At 46.2% G+C, this 17,023-nt stretch overlaps 2 protein-coding genes across 3 annotated transcripts in view; one reads left to right on the top strand and one right to left on the bottom strand.

Annotated features, from left to right (window-relative positions):
• The window catches only part of LOC133345001 (histone-lysine N-methyltransferase 2C-like), a 173,263-nt gene extending 163,806 nt beyond the window's left edge, over positions 1–9,457 (top strand). The window contains 8 exon segments of the mRNA XM_061555338.1: positions 619–2,059; positions 2,377–2,513; positions 3,531–3,661; positions 4,004–4,172; positions 4,880–4,996; positions 5,596–5,669; positions 6,793–6,901; positions 8,071–9,457. Of these exon segments, the coding sequence (XP_061411322.1) occupies positions 619–2,059; positions 2,377–2,513; positions 3,531–3,661; positions 4,004–4,172; positions 4,880–4,996; positions 5,596–5,669; positions 6,793–6,901; positions 8,071–8,163 (2,271 nt within the window). The 3' untranslated portion in view covers positions 8,164–9,457.
• A 1,026-nt stretch (positions 9,458–10,483) lies between these two features.
• GALNT11 (polypeptide N-acetylgalactosaminyltransferase 11) overlaps positions 10,484–17,023 on the bottom strand; it is a 35,094-nt gene continuing 28,554 nt past the window's right edge. For both annotated transcript variants that reach the window (XM_061555336.1, XM_061555337.1), the window contains exons 9-11: positions 16,250–16,354; positions 15,007–15,144; positions 10,484–11,395 (exon numbers count right to left, since the gene is read on the bottom strand). In XM_061555336.1, coding sequence (XP_061411320.1) covers positions 11,261–11,395; positions 15,007–15,144; positions 16,250–16,354 — 378 coding nt within the window. In that variant the 3' untranslated portion in view covers positions 10,484–11,260. The remainder of the gene's footprint in view (positions 11,396–15,006; positions 15,145–16,249; positions 16,355–17,023) is intronic.

Raw genomic sequence — 17,023 nt, forward strand, 5'->3', positions numbered from 1 at the left:
TTGCTGTAATGACACAAACATATTGAGACTAAACAATTATTACTTTTCTTGTCCAGAAATGTAATTGTCTCATTGATAGGAAATGTGGCATTGCTCATTCAGTGATCCTTGACCAAATTAGTGGAAATTACACATTCTATTATAGCACTCCTTTCATTGAATGAGCACTACATGCTCATACAAATCTCATGAAATAGGACAGGGTTCACCTCTTAATACATATCACGACTAAAATAACTCAATGCAATGCAGTGTGTGTTAGTGTAGAGCATTGATCAGTGCATTCCAAGATGTGTTGAAGATGGTTTTTTTGGTGAAGAGGCAGGAAATGGGTTAGTGGGGAAGATCAAATAAAACAAAAAATGCACTTTTTAGAGAAGGAACTCGGGTCTTCTGCTGCACACATGGCAATGACAGAGAAAAGAGGCAGTGGCACGAGGAATTCATGTGGTCAGCTGGCCAGCCTTTGTGTACAGTAGGTACAAATTGTTCTTTCTTACAAGCAGTAAGCACTGGGTTTGGTTAAAAATATAGAGAAACAGAAGAAGAGAGGAAGTAGTTGGTCCTGGACTACAACAATGGAAGGGATTGTAACGAACGTTTGTGTTTTTCTCTTAGGAGAGCCCTCGCGTGAGAATAGGCGACCCGGTGACCGATGAGAAGGACAGGCTCAGAGCAGCACCACAAACGTTTGGGCCCCACACGCCAGGGAGAGGTCCCAATGCCCGCCACCAGCCAGGGCCCACACAGCAGCCTGTGACCCAGCCCGGCACAGCGCCAGCGTCACAGCAGCCCCCGGACGGAGCACAGGCACCACCCGGGCAACCCCCCCAGCCGTACCAGCGCGGGGAGATGTGCCTGGACGTGCGGACGCTGCCCAAATACCCGGAACCCGACCGCAAGCCCGGCCTCCATGTTCCAGTTCAAGTTGCGGCGCCGGATTCGCAGCCGCCGGCGCCGTTGGATGGTGGCGTGAAGCTCGAGATGAAGGAAGCGGAGGGTTTGGCGGCAGCGTCGACGGTGTCGGCACCCAGGTCGAACGTCCACAGCAAGAGCCACAAGCCCCGTGCGCCACGCGCAGTGCACGCAGCCGACATGCCGGAGGAGCCCAGGCTGGCCTGCTCGCCCGCACGGCCGCCCATGAGCTCCCCGCCACGTGCACCCCCCCGCCCCATCGTCGTGCAGCCGCCCGCCTGCAAGAAGTGGAAGGGCGTCCGCTGGAAGAAGTGGCGGTTGCAGGTGACGGTGCTCTCTCACAGCGGGGTCTTGCGCCCACCAAGCGAGGACGAGATTGAGGAACTAATGCGCAAGCTGGGTACGTCGTTGCGGCCCGAACCAGCACCCCCAGACATGCGCAGCTGCTCCTTCTGCCACTTGCAGGGCGACGGTGCCACTGACGGCCCCGCCCGCCTGCTCAACCTTGACCTTGACATCTGGGTTCACCTGAACTGTGCCCTGTGGTCCAGCGAGGTGTACGAGACACAGGCCGGCGCCCTCATCAACGTGGAGGGCGCTCGCCGCCGAGGCCTCGGAACAAAGTGCGGTGCCTGCCTGCGCATGGGAGCCACCACCAGCTGCAACCGGCCGCGCTGCCCCAACGTCTACCACTTTGCGTGCGCTCTGCGCATGCGCTGCATGTTCTTCAAGGACAAGACGGTGCTGTGCCCTGCGCATCGGCCGCGCAGCTCCACCGGGCAGGAGCTGGGCTGCTTCGCCGTGTTGCGCCGCGTCTTCGTGCAGCGCGACGAGGTGCGGCAGCTCGCCAGCCTGGTGCGGCGCGGCCCGATGGGCGGCGGCACGTTCCGCGTGGGCAGCCTCCTCTTCCACGCGCTGGGTCAGATCCTGCCGGGCCAGGCCTCCTCGCCGTACTTCCACAGCCGCACGGCGCTCTTCCCCATCGGTTACCAGGCCACGCGCCTCTACTGGAGCACGCGGTACACCAACAAGCGCTGCCGCTACCTCTGCTCCGTGAGCGAAGCGGAGGGACGACCCCGGTTCACGGTGCGCATCGTGGAGCAGGGCCACGAGGATCTGGTGCACGCCGCCTCCACACCGCAGGGTATGACCAAGCAGTGGCCGCGTGCGACCCCGCCGCCTCCACCGCCATGGAGTGACCCCCAGTTGCACACCAAGCACCCATGAAAGCTCTTGGTGGTTTTTTAGCTGCATGTAACTCCACAATGTAATGTGTGACGACATGTCTGCAAAAGCCGCTCATTGACGATATTTGCACGTTTTCATTTGCCACACAGTGTTACACAAGTCCTGCACATGTCCACCATTCTATATCACAACTGAAAGCACTATCTTGAGTTAACCTGCATATGCACAATAGCATTGAGCCCCTGCCTGGTTCGTCTGTGTGTCCTTTTCCAGGGGTGTGGGACAAGATCCTGGAGCCTGTGGTACGGCTGCGTAAGGGCGCCGAGATGCTGCGTCTGTTCCCCGACTACCTGCGAGGGGAGGAGATGTTTGGCCTCACCGTGCAGGCTGTACTCCGCATCACTGAGTCGGTGAGGCATCTTCGTTAACGGAATAAACCTACATCCTCGTCATCGCTCTCTTAGATCTGTGGTATTTGATAAGAGTTTTTTTTTATGCATAATAGCTCGCTGCTTTGGTGTTTGTGGGAATTATGTATATAATGACTTATCATTTAGAATTTTTTTTTATGTTGGTCTGCTAATGTAGGGTGAGGAAATTGGTGTGCTGAAAAACGGTCTTCCTTTTAGTGATTGAACTGCAGTTGGTTTGGTTGAAGAGTTTGCTTCCTATGGCATACTTGTTTTGTTTTGTATTTTGAATTACAAGGAGTGCATGAGGACACCTATGCTCTGCTCTTGACGTGAAAATGAATCAAAGAAACCAGATGCAAATGTGTGATAAACGCTGAAGATCATGGCTGCAATCGCTCTGAGCCACTGCCATGGGAAACAAGCATTCAAAACACTGCCAGTGATGGTCGGGGATATGAAGCATTGGCATAAATACAAACAAACACTGCAGAAGTAAAACATTACAATTTGGGTTTAACCGACAACACAACAGTGGAATGGAGCTTTAGAATGTCAGTGAAATATATTGAGAGAGACGTGCGTGCAACGCGATAGAGGGAGTGACACGCAGCACAAGAGAAGCATTGAGCATGATTGATATACCATAGAGAAAAACAGCAGGAAAGGCAGTGAGAGAGAGAAAAGCAGACTTCACAATATTCACACTTTTCCATTTCATCTTGCTATTATTTCACATTTTCCTGCATATAAAATACAATTCGGCCCTGAAAAATATTCCGATGGATTTACTATGCTACATAATGACAGAGGTAGGGACAAACTGAAGACAAACCTTTCTTGTTCAGCACATTATCAACTTCTTGACAAGTGAAATATATAAGACATGCAAGTGTCAGGCAAACTCGGGAGCAGGCCTTGTATACATACGCAGTGCCGGAATCTGGCCTTTGGGTGCGTGGTGTTGATGGGCGCTCACGCGAGGGTGCGGTGTGCCGAACCCACGTGCGCGTGCAGCTGCCCGGCGTCGAGTGCTGCCAGAACTACATGTTCCGCTATGGGCGCCACCCGCTCATGGAGCTGCCCCTGGCTGTGAATCCCTCGGGCTGCGCGCGCACCGAGCCTCGTCTGCGCTCCCACTTCAAGAGGTGCGGAGCAACATCCCCACCTGTCTACCCTCCTCTCTACCTTGGGGACCGTCCTTCTACCCCTCCTCTCCACTCTGCCCCCACTACCGCACCCCCTTTCTAACCCCCTCCCCTTTACAGTAGTGACCCGGTTGGCGGCATTCAAGAGTGTTGGCGCGAGTCTTCTGTTGTTGCTCTGGAGACCGAGAGATTGATGATCGATGTTTGGTCGCCGGGTTGATAGCATCCGTCGTGATTTCTCACATAACAGAGTGGGCCACATGAAGGCTGGCCATAGTTGTAGTATAAGAAAGATCTGACAGAGTCCTTGTGGTTGATCATGTCTTGTTGCTCCCATGCTAGGCCTCACACCCTGAATAGCAGCAGCAACTCCAAGTCGTTCCAGAGTACGATGTCAGGCGAGCTCTCTGCCCCCTACAGCAAGCAGTTTGTCTACTCCAAATCGTCGCAGTACCGCCGCATGAAGACCGAGTGGAAGATCAACGTGTACCTGGCTCGCTCCCGTATCCAGGTGTGCGCACGCTTCGACTCGCAGGCGTGACGGCAACAAAGGCCAGCAGGCACACACGGCTTAACGCGGTTGTGTCTAAGCACAGAGTTGGCACTGCTGGGATTCTGGTTCATATCTGGGTAAACTTGGAAATTACTTAAGTTTATGTTATTCCATTTCAGAGGACAGCATATTTTGCCTTTTAACGCCATCAAACACCCACGAATATTGGTTGAAAGTTCTATTGAAGTGATTACTGAAGTAGTGGTAGTGTGGTTTCTTAGTTGACTGTTCCCTGACATGATTTGCTGCCCATAAATGTAATGGGTATCATGGCACCTATAATATTATTTAAATACGAATTAAATAAAAAAAGAACTGCATTGGTGGCAGTATACAACCATTTTTTAAAAGATGTGACTATTCCTTTACATAGTCATACAACATAGAAGGCTAATGATTAAGGCAGTAAGGTTATATTCCAAAACAGGTTCATGGTTCCCAACCTGTACTCTGCAGACCACTGGTGGTCTACAAGCTATGGGAATTTGGCCGTGGATCTGTGCTACATATTGTGTTTTTCATACAACACCAGATTTTATTCACATTGATACTTCAGACTTTTATTGTGCCTTTTAACTCCGGATGGTCAGGAGACCAGTGTGCAGTGTTTTAGTGGGGTTGGAAGAGGGGCTTGTGATGGATGCACGTGACCTCTGTGTGCACAGGGCCTGGGACTCTACGCATCGAGAGACATAGAGAAGCACACGATGGTGATCGAGTACATCGGGGAGATAATTCGCAACGAGGTCGCCAACCGGCACGAGAAGCTATACGAGTCCACGGTACCTGCCCTCTTGGCCGTCTGTTCTCTTGCCCAGCATCTTTCATCCCATGTCACCAGTTGAGAGCTGACTGTGGAAGCATTACATACTCTACAGGTTTCATTCTTGTAATTATCTGCGTACAATTATTAGTACTTTTTTCGGGGTGACATACACATTTTTGATCCATTGAGTGGCAGTGACAGAGCATCCGTCTCACATTCATAACTTTTAGAGAATTAAATTCTAGTTGGAGGTTTGCTTGGCTTGTAATCCCTCATGGGTCATTACAAAGAGATCCGTTATTTTGTATATACAATGGATTTAGACTACAATGGGGATAGCAACACCCAGTGATCAGTTACATTATTGGACACTCTTGCAATTCTGGAATATTCAAAGCACAATAATGACCTACACGTGAAAAGGGTCAACTTGTAAATTACTTGGTACCTCTGAATTGTTTTGCGACACATACTTACAGCAGAAATATTGTTTTTAATGCTGCCTGCTCATAATTGCACAGAAAAATAATGGCTTTCTGTGAAGTGTCGTTGTTGTCATTGTGAATGTGTCGTTTGAATAACCCCCTGTCTCTGGGTGGTGTTGTGCACTACTAGAACCGTGGTGTTTACATGTTCCGGTTGGACAGTGAGCATGTGATCGACGCTACGATAACAGGAGGGCCTGCCAGGTAAGGGGCATACTCGATATCTAGGCAATGTGAATGTACATGAAAACATAGCAGCTAGGCTCAAAAGGCTAATGCAGGGCACTGAGCTGGTACCATTGATAACTGATGTTGTGATTTGAGGGTCCCACCTAACCTTGTCACTATTGGCTACAACAAGTCATATCCTGCCTCCCTTAGCTCTGAAGACCGACATTTTTTTAAACTTATTTTAGATAATTGGAATACACTGAAATGTTCTATCAAGTATAAAGGAACACCATTCAGTGATGGTTAAGAAGATGAAATGGTCACTAAAAGTGGTGCTTTTTCACCAGAAACCAGACCAATTCCATTTTGCCAAATTTGGCACTGTGTGTGTATTTTGCACGTGTTGTGCTAATCGTATTGAAAGCTATTGGCACTTCTCATTATCAGCACTCGTGTGATCTCTTCACGTGTGGAAACGTAATATTTAAAAATTAAAGAACATTGAATTAGGCCATAAAATGTGAATTTTGAATCGGTATTTTCCAGTCGCACATATTTAAATCGTGCAAAGATTTGGCTGGATAAAAATAACCTCGTTGTGTCTCGTCAGCAGGATGTGGCCAATTAAAACAAATGCTGCTGAGCAGTCTGATGTAATGGGAAAGAGCCATCCACAACTCAGCGGTGTGTCAAACTGGGGCACAGTAAATTATAACACTTATTCAACGTATGTGCTGCTGTGGAAAATCAGGAAATAAAAACTACAAATTACTCATGTGTGAGTAACTTGCGCAGTTAAAAAACACTCTGAGTAGTTTCACAAGTATTTGTGTTGCTGCTTGAAGTCAAATTGAAAAGTGTCTTCTTGCTCAAAGAAGCAATGGCCACTGCCCGTCTCCATTGGCAGCTATATGGCGGAGACCACCCTCCAAAGAACCATTACACTAAATTAACTGCAGGAAATCTCATCGGGCCGAGTCAACTCAATCTGAATTTTAACTCACAACCTTCCAGTTGGACGTCGAGTGCTTGGACCACAGTCCTATCTGGCCAGATTTGGTGGTTAGGTTGTGGATAATTATAATCCTAGTAAGCAGTGTCCATTTAAAACCCAATTATATAATAATAATTGTTGCTGTCATCTTGTGTTCCACAGATACATAAACCATTCATGTGCTCCCAACTGTGTGGCCGAATTGGTGACATTTGACCGGGAGAACAAGATCATCATCTCTTCCTGCCGGCGCATTCAGAAAGGAGAAGAGGTGAGAGAACCACATTTTATGAATAAATGTCCTCATTATCCTGGAATCCCTCAACTTATTTTCAAAATGGTCCTACATTGGAGTGTTATGCAAATTCATTCATGCTTGTTTTGCATGCAGGATAAAAGGTTTTTTCACTAAACATGCATCCAATCTTCTTGGTTCTTTCGGTAAAGTCACGTAGAAGGGAAGTAATAAAATAATAAAAATAAAACATAATAAAATAAAATAATTCTCACGACGTTTCGGCTACAACGCAAGCAGCCGTCTTCAGGTGAAGAATGAGACACTACCAAACCTGAAGACGGCTGCTTGCGTTGTAGCCGAAACGTCGTGAGAATTATTTTATTTTATTATGTTTTATTTTTATTATTTTATTACTTCCCTTCTATGTGACTTTACCGAAAGAACCAAGAAGATGAATCCCTGCAGTCACGAAAGCTTTAAATCGAAATGCATCCAATATTTACTGAAATGGGTCTCTCCTAATAAGCAAACTTTCTCCTTCCACATCATTGCACAGAGGAATTCTGCTGTACCTTGCTGTTTGATTATTGCATATCCCACAGTATATATCTGAATAGTGCTGAATGTGGTGATGCGTATCTGTAGGTTGTTTGTTTAGACAAAACGGTGTCTGAGCTGTGTAAATCTGAGACGCCCTAACTTCCCATGAACTGTAAAGTGATCAGAAGGTGGAAATACACCAAGTGGGGTCAAAAACCGGTTTGTGAACATGTTGAGTGTTTTTCCTCTATTGTGTTTATTCTTTGCGTTTCCTCTCAGATGTAAGTAACTGCTTTTTAAAGGCACTGGCTAAATATCCAATGGATAGCCCACCTCAAAAAAGTATTGAGACTCACAGGATTGAAAAAATATATAAATATCTGATTGCTATTTTACACTTAGGTTACAGATTCCAACCCTGGTTTCATCACCTGCTCATTCTTAATTAATAGGTATGACTTTGTGGGAGATCAAGGGTAGTTGTCCCTTGGTAAAACTGCTGTTGCTATAATAATTGGAATTCTCACCACAAGCTCAGGGCTAACAATAGAAAAGTGCTGCCCAGTACTCAGTTGGGCGGTAGTGCCCATGTCCAAACTCTGGGCTTTCTAAGTCGGCCGACAATGCTAAACAGTGGCCTTCATGTCTCTTGTTGCCCACAGCTGACCTACGACTACCTGTTTGACTTCGAGGATGACCAGAACAAAATCCCATGTCACTGCGGGGCCATCAACTGCCGTAAGTGGATGAATTGATGTGGCGGCAGCAGACCCAGGTTGCCGGGATGGTCAGCGTCTCGCTAATGACGGACCCTTTTAAGCCGGACACGTTTTTTTCTGTCGTTGTTTTTTTTTGCCCCAAGATGCAGAACCATCTGCAGACCTTTATAGAATTCTCCCAAATATTGAGGAAGTCTAGTTGAAATTTATTAGCTTTTCGATGTGCAGCGGAAAGTCCCTAAGCAGAGATTTTATATTGAAAATAATAAGAGCAGCCTGCTTACCAAATGTTCTCCACCTTTAAGGTGTAAAAAAAAAATTGGGCAAGTCAAAAGGGATTTTAAGAGCAAAGAAATCTCACAGACTGAAGAATGTACTAAGGGACTACTTGCACTAAATCGACCTAGCTTCTTGCTCATCAGTTTCCACTTGGCTTCAGTTTTGTAATGAAAGACGTTATAGCAAACTTATTTATATTCACAGGCAGGGATTCGCGTTGAGAGTTAATACAAGTGACAGTGGGGTGCTGTTTCTGACAAAACGTAAAAAAGAGAAAAATCATTATAGAGTTTATCATGTACAAAGTACTGTAAATATCATGTGTGTAAAGCAGGAAATGGGCGTGGGATCGAATCGACCAAACGTGCTTACCTGGCTCAGCTAAGAGTACTAGTGGGAACAGGTGCGCTGGGGTGGGTCGGTTTGTGGCTGTTACTGTGAATTTACTAGAGGTGGCTCTGTAACAGGTTTTAATAAACTATTTTTCCATGTGTATGTTGTAGGTAGTGTCTGAGAAGCTTGCCATGACATTTTTCTGACCTTAGTTTTAGGCTCATTGGAATGCTAACACCACTATTGTGCAAGGGTGTGCGTGTGCATATTCCTTTAGGTTATACTGGATTGTTTTTCCGTCTTGCTGTAGTTATGTGTTTGTCTTTTTATTTGCTTTCGATGGATAATTTGGAAATTGTTTTGCGTAACATATTTTGCTGTTTGCTGTTAAGCAGAATTGAAAAATTGTGTGTATAACTGTTTAAGTGCTAGCAGTGGACTGTATACAGTAATTACATGCCTTTTTCACAGAAATTGAATGTATATGGCATGTTTTATTTTGTACTGGACAATGGAATTCAATGTGTACATAGTTGTCTGTATTAAAATGTTTAACCCTGGGGTTTTCCTGTACAAAATGGTGATATATCACTCGTCCAGTGGGTATCGCTGGTTGTTGCCATGTATGTATGGAATCATGTCTAAAACTCTACTGAAGAGGTTCTTGACTGTGTGAAAGAAATAAAGCAGTGATTATTAAATAACCTTGCATTACTAATCTTTTAGCAAAGCCCTTTGATTTATAGATTGAAATGGCATAATAGAAAATTACTTGCATTGCCTCAGTCCTTGTTGTTACACCAATGCACAATTTTTGAGGGTCTTAAAGCCCATTGAAAGGTTGCTCCAGAATCCAAAAGGCTCTTCTAAAGTGTTTGAAAGTGTACTTTTAAAAGTCTGAAATTCTATCACGATGGCCTTACATAGTAGACACAAGACATTGAGAGAAAGGAGAGTGGAGTGGACAATTGTTTATAGCTTGTTTTTATAATCCAGGCAGGATGGCGCATTGGTAACACTTATGCCTTCAATCGCAGGAAGTCCCTGGGTTAGACTCCTGACTCGGCCATCCTTTGTGTTTGGAATTTGTATATTCTCCCCCTGTTCTGCATATATTTCTTCCAGGTTCTCTGGTTTTCTCCCATAGCTAAAACAAATCAATAACTGGTGTTGGCCACACACCCCCATGCTAAAATAGTACCTGTAAATTAATTTCGACTACAAATAACAATACCCTCTACTGTGAAATTGAAAGCACCCTCCTGAAAAAGTCCTGAGAACTGATGAGGCTTTCCTGGATAAACAAGCATCGTAATAATAAAAGAGACACCCCCCATCGCATTCCAGCCATATTTGTATGCAGATACATACAAATTAGCGGAGCCTTTTCAAAGCTTAATATGCGTTTTGCAACAACTTGTATTGTAAACTATAAATAGCAGCACACACGTGGTTGACTCGTACGGCTCGGCTTTCCATGAGATTTCCCTTTGCTCTTCTACCAACGTGAAATCAAAATGACACATTCCTGCCGAATCAGCTCAATTTTGGGATTAAAATTACTAGTCCATATATATTTGGGGAAATCTTGTTATACAGAGCCATTTTATTTACATATTTGTTTACTCTTTGCCAGATAACATGGGTTTAACTTTAAAATGTGTGTGGCATTACCTGACAGTGGATGGAAGGTCCTACCCACTGCACATGAGATTACATCTGGAAAAAGATGAGGAAATCGACGCCATTTACAAATCGTTTATTAAGCATTTTGCAGAGCACAGTTACGCTGATTCACCTACAAGAACTACTGCCGCGACATGAGATTCGCACACAAGGTACATTGCAACACTTTCATTAAAAACACTGGTAAAGGCATTTTTATGAAATTTACATTTCAAAATGCACGGAAATAAAAAAATTAAATACTTACGGTGTTTTAAATTAAGCACCTTTTTGGCATTAAGTAATTTTGTAAAAAGGCTACTGTTTAAAATCACTTAACACATTTAGGGAAATTAACTACAGCCATTCCATTTGGCAGCTTAAACAGCTGGTGATGAAATATTCAAGTTGTAAACGTTTACTAAACAACCCTACCTCAGTGTTATGTATGTGTCTTTCCTTGCATTGTTATGAGGAAATGTGTACAGCATCACAGGTATTAAAAGTATTGCGTCATGGAGCCCACAAGCAGCCCTCGTCTTCAGATTGAGGTCCACCGTGCTGCAGGGTGCCTGGCACCAATCTGAAAGCCATTTGTGCTCATTCTCCTTTGCTTGCACTTGGCCCTGCTGAAGTCCAAAGTTCGATGCAGCTGACCGAGGACGTGTGCCTTATTTACAGCATCCTGGCACCACCAAGACATCAGCTCGTTGTAGTTTACGTTTCACAGTGAATTTGCTCCTCCCAACAACACCTTTGGCTTCTGCTTGTTCGCTTGTGGCGGCAAGAACCTCGTACCTCTGTCCATCGGCACTGGGTGCCAAGTGCGGCGACACGGTCGATCTCCAGGCCATGCTCACTCCTCCACCACCTGCCACTGCTGCTGCTCTGAGCCATTGCAGATCTCCATGACCACACGCCCCTTCACGTCCATCATGCTCTTCACCTGCAGGCATTGGCCCAGTGACACCTGGTAAAGCCGATTGAACTTCTGGAGAAAGACAGCGCAGAAGGTACTCCGATCAGATACACTGAGGTTATGAACATTTGACTCAATCATGAGGTTGCAACATGGGACTTCCTTTGCCAGTACCAAAATATGACAATAGGTTCTCCCCTTTTTTCTGGCAACAAAACAGGTGTTAAGATGTTAAAACACCAAACTGAAACCTTTCACAAGTGTAGTAGGTACAAACCTGAGGGGGACTTCTCACTGGAGGCAACATGTTTATTACACGATAACCCGTACAGCCCTGACACGAAGGGGTAACGGCCCCTTCCACCCGATACACTAAGGAGGTACGTCCTCCCGGGCTAGCGTGACCTACACATCGGGAGGGTATCTTAGATAAGGGTCCTCTGGCTAGCGGGTCCTAAGGTGGCTACTCTGACCTGACCCAGCCAAGGTCCTCGGCTCCGGCTCCAGCTCCTAGGTCTTCAGGGTGATCTTCAGTCTTGAAGTGGACGACAACTGCCGGGTCCCGGCTTTTATACCCATTCCCGGCTCACTACACCCCCTAGCCACTCCTCCCTTCTGGAACCTTCCAGAGGGACCTGGAGTGTGATGTCATCCCCCAAGCCCCCTCTTGGGGGTCTGGGGTCTGCACCTCCGGTCACGATGCTCCCTGGGGGTTACCTCGGCCCAACGGCCCGACTTCATCTAAACTATCGGGCTCAGCCTCTCTTCCGTCCCCTGTTGACACGGGGCCGTTACTGCAGGCTACGAGTAGCGGCGATTGCACACAGCGCTCAACAATGCCGCTACACAAGGAATCATGTCTGCATTAATCACAATACTTGTGGTCAATGCATTGGTCCATGATGCAGCTGCTCACCCAGAGCTCTCATTACTCTGATAGTGCTTGTCTTTGTGCTGTACGCCTTTTGGCGTCCTCTGGTCTTAACACCGATTTGACAACTAGGCTCAAAAGAAAGCTGTCTCTGATGTGGACCAATCCGTTTCAAAGACAATGCATATATTATCAGTGTTTTTTTTTTGCATTCTGACCACAAGTATTGTGCTTAATGTAGACATGATTCCTTGTAAAAGGTTTCAGTTTGGTGGTTGAATATCTTAACACCTGTTTGTTGCCAGAAAAAATGGGAAAACCTATTCTCATGAGGTTGCAAGTCGAAATTTCGATCAGTTTGAGTTGATTTCCCCCAAATTTCCACTCACATTTATTACGCAGTCAACAGTCGTCATCCTATGGATATACTGGCCCAGTTCTGGATGTGTAATTTACACTTGGCTTGGTAGTACCCCATTGCTCATTTTGGTAGAGATACAATTATTTGAATTCTTTATTACAAGCAGGCATGACATGCTATTCTGTTTGTACACATTTACAAAATGCAGCCACTCCACTCCTTTGTCCCATGGTGTTTACCAACACCTTTTAACCCCAGATTTCTATATCCAGATCCTCTGTTTAGCTTAGACTGTTATGGCAATGGCTGTTAGAACTTTTTTGTACCTCCAAGTAAACATCTAGCAAAAGGCTAAACGATTTAAAAAGTGATAATTGTTTTTTTACCCTTCTATCTGGCAACAAAACTGACACCTTTTTTTACAAGGAGTCATGTTTGCATAGACCACAATACCTGCAGTCGTAATGCAAACAACAAACACAACTCTGATAATGTATGCACTGTCCTTGAAGTTGATTGGTCCACACCCGAGACAGCTTTCCTTAGAGCCTAGTCTCACATGGTGTTGGACCAGATGACGCCAGATAGAAGGGTAAAAAACAATTATATTTTTTACTGGCAAATGAGGTTCCAATGGTGATTTAAAAAAGTGTTGAGACAGAAAAAGCTTTCCTTATTAAATGATCATTATTGAAGGTGAATTTAGTTCATTATGGCTTATTTTACCGAACTTTTCCCTATTTGCCCTTAATGTTTGTTTTCGTTTTGCACTTTTAGATGTTGTGACATTTAAGTTTTGAATCAATGAAATACTGGTAGGAACCTCCTGGTTACACCAGCCCACAGGGGATTATTGTGTCCGTCGTGCAGGGGGGGGCAGGGTGGGGAGGGAGGGGCTGGGTGAGGAGGGGAGGGTGGGGAGGGGCTGGGTGGGGAGTGGGAGGGGTGGGTCTGGGTGGGGAGGGGCTGGTCACCCTGTGGTGCCATAAAACTCAACGTTTAACCTACTCACGCCGGCTTGTGCCCGCCCTCACAGTCGGGCATATTTGCGGAATACACCACGCCGCCGTTGACCCTGGCCATTGACCGAGCAACCCAACGTTCCTACCAGCTCCCTCCGCAGGAATGTGTAATTTGATGCTGGACAGTTCAATATGCATTAACTCTGAAAGCACTTGGGCAATCCCGATGGTACAAGCTCATTCAAGGACATTGAGCCATAACATATATATTGTTTTCAATAACACTTCCCTATAGATGCCTCGTTTTCAATAACTTGAGTATGAAATATGTATATTTTTTGCTCAAGGACAAAGCTAAGGGTTGCGAAACTACTCAGTGTTGGCAATCCACATAGTTCTCGCTTTCAAACTTTTTTGCACATTGAGGTGCATTTAAACAAAAACTAACCAGACAAAAGTACAGGTTTCGGGAAATTTCAGCCCATCAATAAAATTTACAGCCCATCACTAAAAAAATGACACGAGACCATTTTGCATGGACTTGGGCTTTGCCTTTAAATCTCTCATTCCAAACGACTTTTTCTTCCGACAGCGCCGCAGTGAGTGCACTGGCATTCATTCATGTAATTCGTCATATCCAACTTGATGGCTTATGATGAAGTCTGGCATTATAATTCTTGCTTACTTGCAGGGGCACGATTGCCAGAAGCCAATGCACGCAGCAGCAATGTGGAAAAGAGTGCAGTGAAGTGTGTACGTATATGTATATGTGGTGCACGCTGCGCTACGAATCCGGTGGCCCGAATTAAATTCTCGCTCACTGCTTACACCAGTGGCGATTATCTGAACCGGTCCGGGCCACCCTAGGTCGACTCAAACCCAAATGAGTACCAGGTACGATGCGTAAATATCGCTACGACGGAGAGAAAGGCGGCCGGGCGTGGTGTTGGCCACCCACCCCCTCGTGTGCCGTTCTGGCTTTCATAGGGGCTCGCTAACAGCACTTGCCCCAACAGTCTGTTAAGGCTATATGGGTGATCTTTATCTTTGTATCAGTGTCGGTACATGTCAGCAATAGGAATATAAGGGTGGTCAGCCACATAAGTGCTTGCTCTTAAGACATGACCCATATATTCACAAGGTTGTTTGGGAATATTTGTTTTGTGTGTATATGTGGAGCACAGTAGTGCAGTGGTTTGCACACTGCTGCAAACCTGGGTACCTGAGTTCCATTCCTGCTCATGGCCAACATTGGTGACAAATACATTCACTCGTCCTGGGCCTCCCCTCAACCTTAAATGAGTACCTCCTGCAGTGTGTAACTATCACCACGGGGGACACAATAGCAATCGGATGTGTTTGAGCCACACAACCCCCTCATGTGCCATATTAGCCTTCATAGTTGCTCACTAAGAGCACTTGCCCCAACAGCCTATGGGGGGAACTTTGTTGTATATACAGTACGTGTTTGTATTTGGTGGCACCATACCCCCATGGTCCACTGCTGGGAGCCACCAGAGCCGTGACACTTCATGAGACGAGGGGAGGCACGTGGCTCCATCTCCGGCATATCCAGGCACAGGAGACTGGCCAGCTGTAGCTCCTGGCCCTCGTTATACACCCACACCTGTGAACAGAAGCACCCAGCTGGGAACTAACCCCAACAAGACGAATCCAGCCACTTGCATCCAGCAAACACATTACACTAAATACACACCCTGCTACGAGCACACACCACGAACTACGTACACACTTGACACCAATACCCGCCGCCATTCACCACTACGTGACGGTGATGTCACCACGGCACTGAGGCCAGGTGAAGTGTCAAAGGTACGCTGACAGATCTCGGGACAGACCCAGGTGCCATGGGTTGGCTGACTGAGATGACTGGTAGATGCACTAGCTGTACCCCCTACTGTGCCAACTTGCCATATTTTAGCCACCCGGCACTCTGCTGATTGTTGTGAGCATCGCTCCTCTGCAGTCTATTATAAACCTGCAACTAAAACACACACACCCTGATAAAAGTCCGAACCCAACACATGCGCGCATACAAATACTTTGGGAAACACCCACACGCAGCACATACTCATCATGCATCCAACACAATGAAAAACACCAAGCAGCACTGCTTCATTGCTGGCATCAACTCTCAGCAGATTGGTCCAGTAGCAACTGCGTTCAATGCTTTGCCAGTCAGTTTCCTTAATCTACGTGTAGATATACAGTTTGTCAATCCACTGCTGGATGAGGGCACCAAAACAACATGCAGGTCGTTGGGCTTATTTTGACCATACTTTAACACACTCGTCCATGCGAGTTGGTGACAGTACAGGCACTTACAAGTACATCGATGGATTTTTCTGCAGTGGCCTCTGCTCTCTACTACATAGCCCCGTTTAACTATATCTAAAATGTGTAGCATGGTGTAACCCATCCAAACACTATCCAGGCTCAACCCTGATCTCATAAAATCAAGCCCTAACTGACAATCGGTCACATTCCAAATGGTTTGGGTCGTAGGTAACAGCCTCTTTAGCTGGTGGCCACCACAAAGGACAAAAAAGAAGATTGTAGGCTGATTTGTGCTCTGCATTGGGCTCGAGGCTGCTGGATGAGCAGCTTACCACCCCCAGAGGCTGCTAGGTGAGGAGTATGCTGGGCTACAGAAGCTGCTGAGTGAGGAGGCTACCAGCGTCGAGGCTGCTGAGTGAGGAGGGTGCTCACACCTGCTCGATGTCGCCACTGTCGCACGGGCGGACAACAACGAGGCCGCCCTTCTCGCTCGGGTCGTTGTGCGCCACGAGGCACTTCCCCGTCTGCAGGTGGCGCAGCTTCACGAGAGAGAGCAAAAGACACACGGGGCACAACAAGAACACAGGCTACATAACGACACCACAGGCATTCGTGATTTTGCACGGTACGCGGTAGGTATGTAACAATATATACCACCTGTGAGCCAATAAATTGTTGTAATTCTCGGTCGCAATTCCATAAAAATGTATTGCTTCCCTGGATTAGTCTTGTTTGCACTTTCTGATCTGTGATGCCGGTCTTGTGTATTGTCTTGTTGTGATTGTACTACTTGTGATAGTGCTCTCTGGTTTGTTCCATCTTGTCTGTCTCACTGCAGAGCTGTCACCTCCACATTGAAATACATGATCAAATGCTATATTAAGGACTCAATTATGTAACTTTGAATATACAAAAAGACAGCATTACATTGGTACATCTAAAACCTAAAGCAATTAGCCATCGGATTCCAATATATTTTCAGTCAGCCTCTCACCACTGGTGACAGTGCGGAGGCAATGCGAGTACACAGAGAAGGCAAGTGTAATGCTCCCAATTTTCACTGCCACAGTCATAGATCTGGGAAAGCATAACATGTTTTACTTAAATCACCTTTTTCTGGTAAATTTTCGTATTTCAACTGATTGGAATACTCCGCAAAGATTTGGCCAAACTTGTGAATGCAAGACCCTGATGAAAAACTTGAGACT

Source organism: Lethenteron reissneri, chromosome 21, assembly GCF_015708825.2.
Source record: "Lethenteron reissneri isolate LAM-NWPU_2019-01 chromosome 21, ASM1570882v1, whole genome shotgun sequence".
Lineage (NCBI taxonomy): Eukaryota > Metazoa > Chordata > Hyperoartia > Petromyzontiformes > Petromyzontidae > Lethenteron > Lethenteron reissneri.